This window comes from Lepidochelys kempii, chromosome 2 (assembly GCF_965140285.1).
Source record: "Lepidochelys kempii isolate rLepKem1 chromosome 2, rLepKem1.hap1, whole genome shotgun sequence".
NCBI lineage: Eukaryota > Metazoa > Chordata > Testudines > Cheloniidae > Lepidochelys > Lepidochelys kempii.
Window position 1 is genome coordinate 112,665,655 of NC_136381.1, and position 15,795 is coordinate 112,681,449.

General features: G+C 45.2%; 2 protein-coding genes across 4 annotated transcripts in view; both read left to right on the forward strand.

Annotated features, from left to right (window-relative positions):
* Positions 1–15,795, forward strand: part of CAP2 (cyclase associated actin cytoskeleton regulatory protein 2) — an 87,748-nt gene that overhangs the window by 34,473 nt on the left and 37,480 nt on the right. Inside the window, exon 4 of one of the 2 annotated variants that reach the window (XM_073331989.2) lies at positions 7,418–7,495. The exons of the other annotated variant lie outside the window; for it this stretch is intronic. Coding sequence (XP_073188090.1) covers positions 7,418–7,495 — 78 coding nt within the window. The remainder of the gene's footprint in view (positions 1–7,417; positions 7,496–15,795) is intronic. 2 annotated transcript variants of the gene reach the window in all.
* On the forward strand, positions 1,407–3,496 carry LOC140906981 (uncharacterized). 2 transcript variants are annotated; one of them, XM_073331991.2, is made up of 2 exons: positions 1,407–2,000; positions 2,980–3,496. In XM_073331991.2, exons 1-2 carry the CDS (start codon positions 1,634–1,636, stop codon positions 3,432–3,434), a joined length of 822 nt encoding a protein of 273 aa, XP_073188092.1. In that variant the 5' UTR covers positions 1,407–1,633; the 3' UTR covers positions 3,435–3,496. The 2 variants fall into 2 exon arrangements, with proteins under 2 accessions (XP_073188092.1, XP_073188093.1); XM_073331992.2 differs by having other exon boundaries at positions 2,983–3,496.

Sequence of the window (15,795 nt, forward strand, 5' to 3'; positions counted from 1 at the left end):
CTGATACAAAATGCAGCAGCCGATCTGCTCAGCCACAAAAGTCACTGTAAACACATCACCCCTGTGCTCACGGTCACTATACTGGCTGCCCATTCAATAAAGAGTCCTATTCAAGGACCAGCTCTCTGTAAAAATAAATGTATCTGTTTAGGTAAATAACTAGTTAGTTAGAACCAGGAAGGTAGAGCCCTGCGCGGATACAAAATGTGTGTCCGCATCCAATCCGCGAGCTGCAAACATGGTCTGCGGATGTAAAGTGGATATCAACGGATTTGCAGGGCTCCTCAGGTAGGTGACAATGAAATGTGTAAAGTAGAGTTCCAAGTCTGTGAGGTGGTTAAAAAAGGAAGTGCGGTGGTAGATTACAGCCAGTGATACTGCAGTCTCACTGTGAAGAAGCATTTGTGTTACTTTGCAGAGACATAGTGGAATGAAATCAACACACTTCCATAAACAGGGATATGCAGTAGAACTCAAGTAGGACCATCTTTAAATATTATTGCTGGGAGAAGGAAGTAAACAGTGATAATAAAAGGCCTTATAAAATTATACTATATTAATTGCAAAGGCTATGTCAATACAACCTTTTGGTCAAGATTTAAATACTCATGCCAGGAACATGAGCATTCTGGTGCCCACAGCAGCCTGAAGTATCTAAAGCCAGATTAATTCCTGGCATACAGTAATCACTCTGAAATCAGCAACATTAGCCCACAGACATGAATTGACTCACATAGTATCTGATGTTACTAGATATGATATTAAAGGTAACATTCATGTGTGCAATGTGTCTGGTTTACTCTTGCTATAACTTTGAATTTCCTGACTCATGTATATTTAAAATCTCAATCAAAAGTTATATTCACATGGGCTTTTACAGTTAATTTCCTTGTTTTATTTTTAGATGGGAGGGACAGATAAATAACGGAAAGACATTGGGGAAAAACAAAAGGACCAATATGTACATTCCCATTTGAAAGTACAGTTATTAGGTTAATTTAACATAGTCATCCTGTTTTTCCATTTATTGATATTATTACTCAATTGTATTAACATTGTGCCTAAGAACCGAGTTCAGAAATCAAGACCCTGTTGTGCTAGGTGCCATACGGAGAGCTTACAATCTAAGGCCTGGTCTACACTATGAGTTTATGTTGGATTTAGCAGCATTAAATCTGAATGAACCCTGCACCCGTCCACACAACGAAACCATTTTTTTGACATAAAGGGCTCTTAAAACTGATTTCTGTACTCCTCCCCAATGAGGGGATTAGCGCTGAAATCGACATCGCCATTTCGAATTAGGGTTAGTGTTGACGCAATTCGAAGGTATTGGCCTCCGGGAGCTATCCCATAGTGCACCATTGTGACTGCTCTGGACAGCACTCTGAACTCGGATGCACTGGCAAGGTGTACAGGAAAAGCCCCGGGAACTTTTGAATCTCATTTCCTGTTTGGCCAGGCGAGCTCATCAGCATAGGTGACCATGCAATCCCAGAATCGAAAAAGAGCTCCAGCATGGACCGAACGGGAGGTACCGGATCTGATCGCTGTATGGGGAGAGGAATCCATGCTATCAGAACTACGTTCCAAAAGATGAAATGCCAAAACATTTCAAAAAATCTCAGAGGCCATGAGGGACAGAGGCTACATCAGGGACGCAACACAGTGCCGCGTGAAACTTAAGGAGCTCAGACAAGCGTACCAGAAAACCAAAGAATCAAACGGGTGCTCCGGGACAGAGCCCCAGACATGCCGCTTCTACGCTGAGCTGCATGCAATTCTAGGGGGGGCTGCCACCACTATCCCACCCCTGTCCATGGACTCCGAGGATGGGATACTCTCTGCCATGGCTGAGGATTTTGCAGATGGGGAAGATGAGGAGGAGGACGAGCTTGAGGAGAGCACACAACACACAGTTTTCCCCAACAGCCAGGATCTTTTTATCACCCTGACTGAAATACCTTCCCAACCCAACGAAGCCGGAGAAGGGACCTCTGGTGAGTGTACCTTTTAAAATATAATACATGTTATAAAAGCAAGCGTTTTTTAATGATTAAGTAGCCCTGAGGACTTGGGATGCATTCGTGGCCAGTATTATTACTGGAAAAATCTGTTAACGTGTCTGGGGATGGAGTGGAAATCTTCCAGGGACATCTCCATGAAGCTCTCCTGGAGGTACTCTAAAAGCCTTTGCAGAAGGTTTCTGGGGACAGCAGCCTTATTCCGTCCTCCATGGTAGGACACTTTACCATGCCATGCTAGTAGCAAGTAATCTGGTATCATTGCATGACAAAGCCTGGCAGCGTATGGTCCCAGCATATGGCATTCAAGCAACATCCGTTCTTTATCTCTCTGTGTTATCCTCAGGAGAGTGATATTGTTCATGGTAACCTGGTTGAAATAGGGGAATTTGATTAAGGGGACATTCAGAGGTGGCCGTTCCTACTGGGCTGTTTGCCTGTGGCTGAAAATAAATCCTCCCCGCAGTTAGCCACACAGTGGGAGGGGGGGCCATTGGCGCTGAGCTGTTCGCGTTTGGCTAGCAGGCATCTTCCCTGATACCAGCCAGGCAGTGGTGGGAGGGGAAAAACGATCATCCCAGAGAATTGGATGTGGGGAGGGGGTTACTTTGGTTTCTGCTGCTGCACATTAACAAGAAAACTGCAGCAGTAAATGGCCAAGTCTACGGGCTTTGCTTGGTATGGGAAAGGAGGGGTCTGCTGTTATGAAGGTTGCAGAAGCTGAAAGACTAAGGCTTACCATGGCCTCCTGCAAGCCAAATTCTGTTGCCCGGCCGTGCGTGTGTGATCTCTAACACCAAAGCTGCAGGCACTCAATATAAGATGCAAAATGCGACCTTGTACCAAAATCACATGTGCTATGTAATGTGAATAGTGTTGTTCACCGTGAAAGAGTATAGCCATTGTTCTGTAAAATGTATCTTTTTAAATACTTCACCCCCTTTTCTTCCTCCAGCAGCTGCAGATGTTTCAAGCCTCCCTCCTCCATCCCAGAGGCTATCTCAGATAAGGCGGCGAAAAAAACGCACACACGATGACATGTTCTCTGAGCTCATGCAGTCATCCGGCACTGACAGAGCTGTGTGGAGGGACACAATAGCAGAGTACAGGACGGTGGCTGATGAACATGAGGAGAGGTGGCAGCAGGAAGATCAGAGGAGGCATGAGGAAACGCTGGGGATACTGCGGGATCAAATGGACATGCTCAGGCGTCTGGTGGAGGTTCAGGAACGGCAGCAGGATCACAGACTGCCGCTGCAGCCCCTGCTTAACTGCCTTCCCTCCTCCCCAAGTTCCATAGCCTCCTCACCCAGACGCCCAAGAATGCGGGGTGGGAAGCTCCGGGCACCCAACCACTCCACCCCAGTTGACAGCCCAAGCAACAGAAGGCTGGCATTCAACAAGTTTTAAAGTGGCCTTTTTCTTCCCTCCTACCCTCCTCCCACACCCCACCCGGGCTACCTTGTGAGTTATCTCCCTATTTTTATAATCAATTAATAAAGAATACATGTTTTTTAAACGATAGTGACTTTATTTCCTTTGCAAGCAAGCTGTGATCGAAGGCGGGAGTGCGGGTGACTTACAGGGAATTAGAGTCAACCAAGGGGGCGGGTTTTCATCAAGGAGAAACAAACAGAAGTGTCACACAGTACCCTGGCCAGTCATGAAACTGGTTTTCAAAGCTTCTCTGATGCGCACTGCTTCCTGCTGTGCTCTTGTAACCGCCCTGGTGTCTGGCTGCGCGTATTCAGCGGCCAGGCGATGTGCATCAACCTGCCACCCCGCCATAAACGTCTCTCCCTTACTCTCACAGAGATTGTGGAGCACACAACAAGCAGCAATAACAATGGGATATTGGTTTTGCTGAGGTCTGAGCGAGTCAGTAAACTGTGCCAGCAACCCTTGGAACGTCCAAATGCACACTCTACCACCATTCTGCACTTGCTCAGCCTATAGTTGAGCAGCTCCTGACTACTGTCCAGGGTGCCTGTGTACGACTTCATGAGCCAGGGCATTAAAGGGTAGGCTGGGTCCTCAAGGATAACTATTGGCATTTCAATATCCCCAACAGTTATTTTCTGGTCTGGGAAGTAAATCCTTTCCTGCAGCCGTTTAAACAGACCAGAGTTCCTGAAGATGCAAGCGTCATGAACCTTTCCCGGCCATTCCACGTTGATGTTGGTGAAACGTCCCTTGTGATCCACCAGTGCTTGCAGCACCGTTGAAAAGTACCCCTTGCGGTGTATGTTCTGGCTGCCCTGGTGGTCCGGTCCCAAGATAGGGATATGGGTTCCGTCTATAGCCCCACCACAGTGAGGGAATCCCATTGCAGCAAAGCCATCTAGTATGACCTGCACATTTCCCAGAGTCACTACCTTTGATAGCAGCAGCTCAGTGATTGCGTTGGCTACTTGCCTCACAGCAACCCCCACAGTAGATTTGCCCACTCCAAATTGATTCCTGACTGACCAGTAGCTGTCTGGCATTGCAAGCTTCCACAGGGCTATTGCCACTTGCTTGTGAACTGTGAGGGCTGCTCTCATCTTGGTATTCTTGTGCTTCAGGGCAGGAGAAAGTAAGTCACAAAGTTCCATGAAAGTGTCCTTACGCATGCAAAAGTTTCAGAGCCACTGGGAATCATCCCAGACCTGCAACACTATGCGGTCCCACCACTCTGTGCTTGTTTCCCAGGCCCAGAATCAGCGTTCCACGGCATGAGCCTGCCCCATTAACACCATGATCTCCAAATTGTGGGGGAATGCAGTTTTAGAGAAAAGTGTGTTCATGTCCTCATCACCGCGCTGCTGTCACCTCCTCGCCTGGTTTTTCAGGTGCTGGTTCCGCATACACTGCACGATAATGCGCGAGATGTTTACATTGGTCATAACTGCTGGGGTGAGCTGAATGGGCTCCATGCTTGCCATGCTATGGCGTCTGCTCCTGCTCGGGCAATCCAGGGAAAAGGGCACGAAACGATGGTTTGCTGTTGCTCTGGCGGAGGGAGGGGCGACTGACAACATGGCTTACAGGGTTGGCTTACAGGGAATTAAAATCAACAAAGGGGGTGGCTTTGCGAGAAACAGACTGGCCCCCTCAAGGATAGAACTCAAAACCTCAAGGATAGAACTCAAAACTGGGTTTAGCAGGCCATTGATTTCACGGAGGGAGAGAGGAGAAAATGAATACAAAACAAATCTGGTCTATTTCTTGTTTTGATCCACTTCATCTATCTTTATACATCTTGCTGGCAGCAGACTGTGCAGTGCAACCGCTAGCCATCGTCATCACCTGGGTGCTCGGCAGAAGACGGTGCAGTATGACTGTTGGCCATCGTCTTCTGCTGGCTGCAGATTAAAAGACAGTGCACTGCTGGTAGGACTGAATCACCATGAGACAAAACTTAAAAGGGAAATGACCTGGCTGAGTCACTCCCATGTTTGCCCAGGCACCCCTGACCTCATTGAAGTCGGCTAACAGAGCACCCTAGACTACGTCGATGACGGCTACAGTCATATTGCACTGTCTGCTGCCAAAAGGCAATAAACTGCTGCTGTGTAGCAGTGCAGTACCGCGTCTGCCAGCACTGAGGAGACATACGGTGACGGTTAGCTGAGCGGGCTCTATGCTTGCCGTGGTATGGCGTCTGCACAGATAACTCAAGAAAAAAGGCTCAAAACGATTGTCTGCCCTTGCTTTCATGGAGGGAGGGAGGGCAGGGGGGCCTGATTATATGTACCCAGAACCACCCGCAACAATGTTTTAGCCCCATCAGGCACTGGGATTTCTACCCAGAATTCAAATGGGCAGCGGAGACTGCGGGAACTGTGGGATAGCTACCCACAGTGCAGCGCTCCAGAAGTCGACGGTTGCCTCGGTACTGTGGACACACTCCGCTGATTACATGCACTTAGAGCATTTGTGTGGGGACACACACAATCGACTGTATAAAAACGCTTTCTACAAAACCGACTTCTATAAATTCGACCTAATTTCGTAGTGTAGACAAGGCCTAAGTATAAGAGAAGAGACAACGGATGTATGCAGACAGACCAACAGGAGAGTACAAGGAAACAGTGAGACAAGTATTAGTCAGCATTATACACAATGGTTTCAGCACACCAACAGCCTAGCTGTTGTCAAGCTTTTTGTAGGCTTGATGGTAAAGGAGAGTTTAAGGAGGGTTTTGAAGGTGGATAACGAAATAGCTTTGCAAATGTTTATGGGTGCTCCTCCCAAGCATGAGAGACAGCATAGGATGGGGTGGACAAACTATAGCCCGTGGGCCATGTCCAGCCTGTCAGACCTTTTAAACCAGCCCTCGAGTTCCCGCCGGGAAGCAGGATTGGGGGCTTCCCTGTTCCGCGTGTGCCATGACGCTGCGCAACTCCTGGAAGCAGCGGCATGTCCCCCCACCACCTCCTACACGTTGGCCGGGAACTGTGGCCAAACATGCCGCTGTTTCCAGGAGCTGCTTGAGGTAAGCGCTACCCAGAGCCTATACCCCGACCTCTTCCTGTGCCCTGACCCCCTGCCCTAGCCCTGATCCCCCTCTTGCCCTCTGAACCCCTTGGTCCCAGCCTGGAGCACCCTTCTGCACCCCAAACTCTTCATCCCCAGCCCAGAGCCTGCACCCCCAGCCAGAGCGCTCACCCTGCCCCCGAAGCCCCAGCCCAGAGCCCCCTCCCACATTCCAAACCCCTCAGCCCCAGCCTGGGGCCCCCTCCCCCACACCCCAACCCGGAGCCCCTTCCCCCACACCCCAACCTGGAGCCCCCTCCTGCATCCTGACTACTGATTTCTGCCCCCACCCCAGAGCCCGCATCCCCAGCTGGAGCCCTCAGCCCTTTCTGCACCCCAACCCCCAATTTTGTGAGCATTCATGGCCTGCCATACAATTTCTATACCCAGATGTGGCCCTCGGGCCAAAAAATTTGCCCACCTCTGGCTAGGAGAAACCACAGATATGCTTGTTTGAACTGTTATCCTCTACGCATGAATTGGATTCTCCTGATCTGCAGTTGAATGAGGATTAGATGGTACATTCTAGCCCATGTCAAGTTTTGTGCTTGTTTGTGCATGTTCAAAAACACAGAGGACCCATTGCTACCAGTAGCTGAGCACCACCTGTAAGGTGCTGGACTCCCCTACCTCCATTGTCTTGTGGCCAGTCTGTACTGCTGCAGGGAGTTAGACTAGAAGCAGAAAGAGAGAATTAAGTCATAACACTTGACTTGGCGGTACCAACTAGAAGAGTGAAGGCTGTAGGGGGGAACTAGGGCATAAAGAAGGAACAGAATAATTGTTAATGCTAAAAAGATGAGGTTAATGTTACTATTAACAATTATTTTCCTTCCAAGATTAAAGTTTAATTTGTTTTGCTCCTCTTCTTATAGGCAGAAATGGTACGTGCTGCTTTCCAAGCACAGAGAGCCTTCTTGTTGTTAGTGTCTCAATATCAAGAACCTCATGAGGTAAGGAAATCAGTATAACATTTTGGGAGACACGTGTTAGAATGTCTGTGTATGTATAAATGGCAGCACTCAAGCTCTCGTGCATTCACTGCTCTTTATTTAGAGGGAATATGTGATGGTGTGGTATAAATGCTGTACTGACATGAGTTTGGGATGGGCGCAGTACCAATGGCAAAGCTAGAAGTGGGTCATGCAGCTACTCTCAAATGAGCACTGATATAAACACACTGTTATTTATGCTTTGTCACACATATGGCAGAACATTTAAAAAATATATTAGAGAGTTTTAGAACTTTTTTCCTAGGACGAGTTGTTGCAGTCCTCTCTACCTGTAAAGCAAGGTACCTTAGTAGCTCAAAGTTCTATTGCACAGGGATCAGAGTAAGCCATAAAATCCCCCAAATGCCCTAAAACAGTTTTTCCATGCATAAAAGTGTCACAATACTAACGGGACCTTTGGACCTTCTGGGGCTGGAAGTGAGTGCTGTGTATCTCATTGGGAAGCCAGAAATCTCCTGTTTCCCATGGAATAAAACTTCCATTTCTAGCCCTGCAGGGACACTAGGTAACAGACTTGAAAGCCACAACACTTTTTATGTATAGAAACATTATTATTGGCCCAGGGCTGACTCGTGCCCTGCCTGAGGCCCTGATTACACTAATTTTGGGAGGAAAATACTTCAAGGAGGTAATATTATGAGGAGAAGGAGGAAACATTTCTCTGTCAGAATGATTATTTTTTTTAAAGGGGGGTTATTTGAATCCTTCTTCACAATTTGAAGCTAGGGCTTGGAGCAGCCCTATGGAGCCTCTATTACAGATTCTGTAATACATTGAGTTTTGATCTGTCTGTATCAAATATCCCGGTCTCTCCATGGGCCCACCCTCAAATCTTCCTTCATGGGGCATGCAGGGAATTAAGAGTCCCTGTGCATAGTCTGTCCATGGCCTGCATTTTTGTGTAGCTTCCTCATTTTTGTGTAGTTCTCCTTCTGAAGTTAAATGCTACTGTGGTGGGTTTCTTTGGAATTTCCTCCCCTACAAGGGCGTTACATTTAATTACATTATGGTTGCTATTCCTGAGTGGTTCAGCCATATTCACCTATTGGACCAGATCCTGTGCTCCACTTAGGACGAAATCAAGAATTGCCTCTCCCATTGTGGGTTCCAGGACTAGCTGCTCCAGTGAGCAGTCATTAGTGGCGTCCATTAATGACTAACTTCCATTTTAAGACACACAATGGTCAGCCAGGGAGATAAGTGTCTCCTATCCCTTGTCTGAACAGAAGCTGTTTATCACCTTCTCGTGACCTGTCTTACATACCTTAAGAATTCAGTTTTCAGTATATATGCACATTATCCCTTCCATATTATTTGTACATATATTTTGCAGTGATTGTGACGAACAGAGTGAGACAGGCTTTCAGTAGAGACCTTACATGACATTCTTTGGCACATTATTATCCATATAACTGATTCAGGAGAGCCCTGTAAAACTCTATGAACCCCCTTTGCCCTCTGCCAATTGACATCAAGAGGTTCCTGGGTCACGATAAATTAAGCACTAGGCGTGCAGTATTGCCACACCCAAAAATAGGGAGTCAGGCCCGCCCAGAAGTTCATGATTGGCTTTAAAAAAGAACGCATTTTGGGGTTCTTTTTGTTTGTCTTCTTGTTTCTGAGCTTTTGGCAGAATTGAAACACATTTTCAGGCTTTTCTCAGCAACCATGAGGGCTAGAAACTTTCAATTAAAAAAAAAAAAGTAAACTAAGATTCTCATGTAAATCACTGCTTTCCAGGAGGCGGGGCTTTAAGAAACACACTACATATTGCAGAACTTGCAATAAAATCACAAAACTTGGCAACTTGGGGCATAATTTTACTTGCGCTTTGGCTGGCATGACAATTTTGTTTACCTTGTTAGGACTTACAGCAGGGATCTCAAACTCAGATCACCACGAGGGCCACATGAGAACTAGTACATTGGCCTGAGGGCCGCACCACTGACACCTTTTAATATAAAGATACAAAAGCCCCTGCCTCTGCCCCCAGCCCCAGCCCCAGCCCCACCCCCATTCCACCCCTTCCATGAGTTCCTGCCCAGCCTCTTCCCACCCCTTCCCCGCCCCCATTCCAACCCCTTCCCTAAAGTCCCCTCCCCAACTCCGCCCCCTCCCTGCCCCTATTCCAACCCCTTCCCCAAATCCCTGCCCCTGCTCTGCCCTTCTCCGCCTCCTCCCCTGAGCATGCGGCTCCCTGCCCCCCCCCCTCCTGAAAAGTGCTAAGCACCACCAAAGAGCTGTTTGGCGGCAGGAAGCACCTGGAGGTAGGCAGAGGAGCGGGGACGTGGCATGCTGGGGGGGTAGCGGGGGTGGGGAGCTTGGGGCCACAGGAAATAACTCCGGTGGCGGGGGGTGGGGGAGCTTGGCGGGCCGCAGCAAATAACCCCGCAGGCTGCGTGTTTGAGACCCCTGACTTAGAGGATCAAGGCTGGAATGTTATAGCTATAGACAGAGGTCCACATAGTCATAGTGTGTAGGTGAACACTATTGGAAAGTTAAAAATGTCATAAGGTTTATTTTCCGATTGCTTGTGAGTGAGACCAAGCCAAGTGCATTTGTTCCTTTTAATATCAAGAGCATTAGGCAGCATTGCTGATACACACATTTATTTTGGTGGGCCTCCATAAAAAAGGATATTGCTGCTCATTCTAACTTTTTTTCAGACCCAGTTCTTTGCATAGCTTTACACTCAGCTATTCTGTGGGCAGACCCGAATGCTGCAGATGGCTACTTATTCCGTGCAAAATGTAGTTTGCATGGCAGCAGCTTGAATAGTATTTTCCATTGTAGAGCGTGCAGTTCCAGGTACCACTCTGTCTTTTCACACCTACATGTCAGTAGTAGAAAAAAAAGCCTGTGTTACTAATTCCACACAGATTAATGAGTTTGCAGATTATTTTCTGCACCACATATGAAAATTGGTGAGCATAGAATATCCCAAGAGAGGGAAGGAAGGGGAGACCCCCCCCATGACTATATCAATGTGATGTAATCTGGGTCTGCTTGTATTTATAGCCTAAAGCTACAAAGTCAGTGTGGAATCCAAACAGGAAAGCTAATCATTAGTGTATCGGAATGCACAGGGCAGAGAAAAGCAAATGAAGATAACAGCATATCTGTAAATGCAAGAGAAAAGGGAGTAATTCTGTCATTCAGCTGTCTAGACTGTTTGCTTTAGTAATGTAAAGCTGTGAATGAGCCAGTGAGTTGCAATTATGGCATACTAGCTTTGTAGATATTCAGAGACAGCGGTGTGGAGACTGAGAGGATTTACTGACTTCCTGTGGTGTTGGGATGTCGCACATGGTGACTTTTTAAGAAAAAAAACTAAAGAGAGAAAACCCTGAAAAAACAAATTAGCTCAGCTGTCTTTGCTAAAGAAACTAATGAATTAGGCAATCAGTATTAGAAAGATGGCTGTTGAGGTAATAATATTATAACTTTGAGGTCAGAAAATAGAAATACATAATTTGTAGAAGTCAGGATTTTTTTCTCTTCTCCTTTTATTCAAATGCTGGGGTGACTAATTAATTTAGTTCTTTAATATCTGTAGTCAGTGAGTTACTATCAAATGCTCTTCCATTTAGCTAAAACTCATTTAGCTTGGTTTTGTTCAGATTTGTTTCTTATTATTAGCTTCTACATTTTTTCATCTTGGAGCTTGTGGTGAACAGCATTTATCATCTGTATATGTGAAAATAACTGTTCCAGATGGCATACCAATCCTGCATCAACTGCAATAAATTACTTAGCAGAGTGCATGTTCTCCTTACTTTTTATGGTCATGTTCTATATTTGTAGGTTCAGTGGAAAAGATCACATGACAAAACTATCATTTGATATTAATGTTTGTGTCCCAACTAGTGGCTGCTGGATACAAACTAATTCTACAATTCTTACATTCATCCACTTATTGGAAGTAATTTTCTGATGCTACATTTTAAAATGTTAAAAATGTAAACCTATCTACCATAAATTATTTATACATGGGAATGGAAAGGGGTGAAGAGAGAGCCAAAGAGGTGTAAGTGTGTTGTGTTCTGTGAGAAATTATTTTAAAAGGCATTTTGATTTATATGCTTTTTGAGCTGTTCAAAAAATTAAAATATCAAAACATTGTGAAACAGTTTTGAACTGAATTTCCTATTCCACATATTCTATTCCAAATCTAATTCTGAATCAAACAGAATATTATTTTGTGGCATATTTAAAGTTATTTGTTTCCTTGAGTAACTATCTTTTTAGCAATATAAGTTTTTACTTGTGATCTTCAAAAAATGCATTCTTGTTCCAGAATAGTACCATTCAAAGTCATAGGAGTAAATATTCTATGAATGATAAATTTTATGCCACTGCTTCTTCAGTAACTGTTTCTTTTCACTTCAAGAGTTTAAATATCTTAAAAAACTGCTTTGTCAGTTTGATCTTCTATTTGTACCACTGTTCCCACAAAGGGGATCATTAATAAGATAAGTTTCCCCATGAATTATTATAAGTATAAGCAGTATCAGCTTTAGATCTGTGCCAAACACATTACTGCAGATGGTACTGGACTGAAATGCTGTAGCCCAGTTTATCAGGAACCTCTCACATTAAAGTTTATTCCTCAGATATGTTGTGGGAGACAGAGGGGCTTTTTTCATGATGTAATAATGCACATCTTGCCATTAAGTCAATTCATTTAAAATTACACCACAGCACTTCTGAGGTAAAGCCCTTTACATTCAAAAATTTAGTGTCCATACAAATAGGCACAGCTAGAAATGTAAGAAACTGATCATAAGAGATTATCACAACCAAATTCAGATGACAGATGCAGTTCAGACTATAAATGGTGCATATGTCTGCCAATCCCCAGCTGGTCTGATATTAACATTCTGTAGACAAACATTCCGGATAAATACCTGCCTTTAATGTGCAAATGCTATAACCAATTTGAGGGTGGGGAATGGGAAGGGCTCACCTAGAAAAAAATAAATCACAATAACCCTGTCCTCAAAATCCCACAAAAACTAGGGAAGTTAGAGTGGAAGTTAGAGTGTAGGAGCAAAACCTGAGGTTTTAAATGGCCCTTTACTCAGACATGACTTTCGTTAAAGTCAGTGGGAATTTGCCTGAGTAGAGACTGAGTAAATACATCGAAATTTAGTCTATAGAAATTAGAGATGAATGTTTTCAACCAGTTCGTTCCTGCGAGTGCAGGATTGTTTGCAGCATCATATTCTTAAGTTTTTTTCCAGTCTGTTTTGTCCAGACTGAAAAGAAGTTGAGCACCATTCAGATGAAGCTAGCATCTCAGAAACGTTCAAAAACATCAAATGGTCCAAATTCAAGTCAATTGAAGAAACCCATCTTCCAACTAAACAGGTCCCACTCTCTTGGACGGTCACCCAACGTTCTCTAAGGTGGTGTGGTCATTTGCGCCTAATATCCACCAGCTTCCCCTGAGAGAATTATTTTCAATTTTATCTAATGAAAGCAGGATAGAAAAGACCCCTCGGAAGACCTAAAACACAATAGCTGGATAGTCTCAACAGAAACCTGTTGGTCATCGGCATCTAATCCAGTAACCCGCCAGATTTGGTTCAGGACAGAACATCGTGGAGGCAGCATGGGAACTATCCTATTTTTAAATTACCCCAGTGATAGGATGGCCACTGCATCTCATGAGAGACTATTGCCTCAAGTAGGAGATTTTTCCTATTACTTATGTAGAATTTCTCTTTGTTGATTGTCATTCCATTACTGATTGCTCCTAGATATACCACCCATGGACCACCTATTTTCTAAATACATCCCTTCCTCTTCAGTCATTGCTCAGCCAAACTAAACATTTTAGGTCAAGATCTGCTGTCATTTTACTCATTTGGTTGACTTCAGCAAGCCTGCACCTTTGTAACTAGAAGTAGAATTTGGTCCAATTATTTTTTCTTCTTTCTTAAATCTTTCTAGGCCCTCAGGGCACAATCTGGTAAAAAGTGTGGAGGTTGAAGTGAATGAGAGTTGAGAGTGCTGCGCCCCTAATAAGAGGCACTCAGCACCTTGCATCATTAGGCCCTTATTCCCCCTTCCACCCAGGTTCTCTGCATTCCTTCCTGATTGTCAGTATGTTTCAGGTATGAATTAGCCTAGAACTGTGTGATGCCTGTGGTCTCATTAATGCCATATAAAGAGGGTCCACAGGCAGCATACAGTTCCCAGCTCCTTCATGTGATGCCTTTTGTATATGCAGCCCAAAACTGCATGGGCTCTTTTTTTTGTTCAGCATTGCACACTTACATCCAGTTGTCCACCACCATCCTTGGTTGTTTTTTTGGTAAGTATTATTGTTTTCCAAATAGCTACCTGCCATTGGTTGTGTATTGCTCACTTTTTTTCCTCCAGATGCACTTTACCAGCTTCAGACTAATTTTATTTCCTGCCCACATAGCTCACCTCTCTAGATCCCCTTGTATGGTTTCTCTTTCCTCATTGGTGTCTGCAAAACCTCCCAAGTTAATGTCTTCTGCAGCTTGATGGTCTGAAGTGTTCGAGACACAGCCCTGCAGGCAGGGCACTTAGCCTCGGGAAGGCATAATGCCACCTGGAGCTCCAGAGAGTACAGGAAGGCTGTGGTTGTTGTGGTACCATTGAGGAAGTCCATTCTCTGTACCCTACCAGCTCTTCTGGCCAGTGCAGAAGGGAGGTGAGGCTACGGTTCTGCTTCTTCACACCCTTTTGAGGGGCAGACACCACCAGCATCGCTAGCCTCTCACAGACTTTGCACTTCTCAGTGTGAGCACTGTCATCGTGTACACATGCAGGGGCCAGACACAAGTAAGAGGGAGGCTCCTTCCACCTTTGACCCCCAGCACATCCGTGCAGGGGCTGAGCACCATTTTACCGTTTTAACGGATATGCTATTCATTGCCTCTCGAGGCTCATGAATGAAACAGTAAATGCCTTTGGACACAACACTAATAATCCCTGTGGCTCCTTATTGGATACCTGCCTGAAACATTTCCTTTTGGCATTTATCCTTTCTCCATAATCCTTCAGCCAGTTTTCAGTCCCTGCAGAAATGCTCATACTCAAGCCCTTGAGCTATATAAGGTTACATTAAACCATTTTGATGTAAGTATTCTGGTAAGAGTCCCTAATCCACTAGGGACCATGCTCTTCATTTTTTGCACACCCAAAACTGAAGTAGCTCACTCCCTTGGCCAGCAGGTCCACCCACTTCCCAGCACTTTTGGTCTGCACTCACCCCCGCTACATCTTCTGGCAGGAGAGACAACATGGTGATTGGGCACTGCTGCAGTCTCCATCTCTGGCAAATATGCTACCACTAGTGACCTGCGACCGGGGTTTTTGCCATCATAAACACAGGGTGAATCCGGTGAGTGGATTTTAACAGTGGCAGTGTTTAGAGAAGAATTATTGTCCTTCTTAAAGCTGTTGGAGTGGTACTACAGCATGTGATTGCTTTTTAAAACCGAGTAGCTTATATAGCTAGTCAGCTCAGTCTTCCTGCGCACTTCTGTGTTTTCAGTTAGTGCATATGCCCTCCTACCGCCATTCTCTGTTGTGAAATTTGCTTCAGTGTATTGCTAGAACATACAGAGTAGGGCAAACCATGTAACAAACAGAACACAGGAGTACCTCGAGCAGCACAAATTAGGAGCAAATCTGGTCTTGCCTGGGTAGCAACCCATAGTTAGGAGTGGAATCTGTTCAGTTTGGCTGGGGCAGCAGAACACCTAGGTGGGTCTGCACAGTTTGTCTGACCTTAGGAGTGGCTCTTTGTTGGACGTACAGTGTGCTGCCTGGCCAGAATGACCGCAGAAGGTAACGCAGTGTGCAGTAGCAGGCAATTCTAATTATAAAAATTGTCAGACTGACTCCAGGCTCCCAGAATAAATATATTGGGCCTGATTCTCTGTTCGTATAACTTGGCACAGCTTCACTGAAATTTACACCAGCCCCAGGTTTCTTCACTGATTAGGAAACTATTTATCTTTCATGTTCCTGGCTGTTTGCTTTCCTAACGTTTTATGCATAAAAATAAAAACCACAAGTGACAAAAATAGTAATTTGTCAGTTTTGACAGAACACCAATTAGTGATTAGGTTGGGCATTGCTGTGGTTTTTAAGAGAAATACATCAAATGCCATTTAAGTGACTGCTGAATCACATGCATCTGTCAATAGACAACTGACTTGGTAAGGCCAGGAATTTTCCCTCACACTTGTCACACC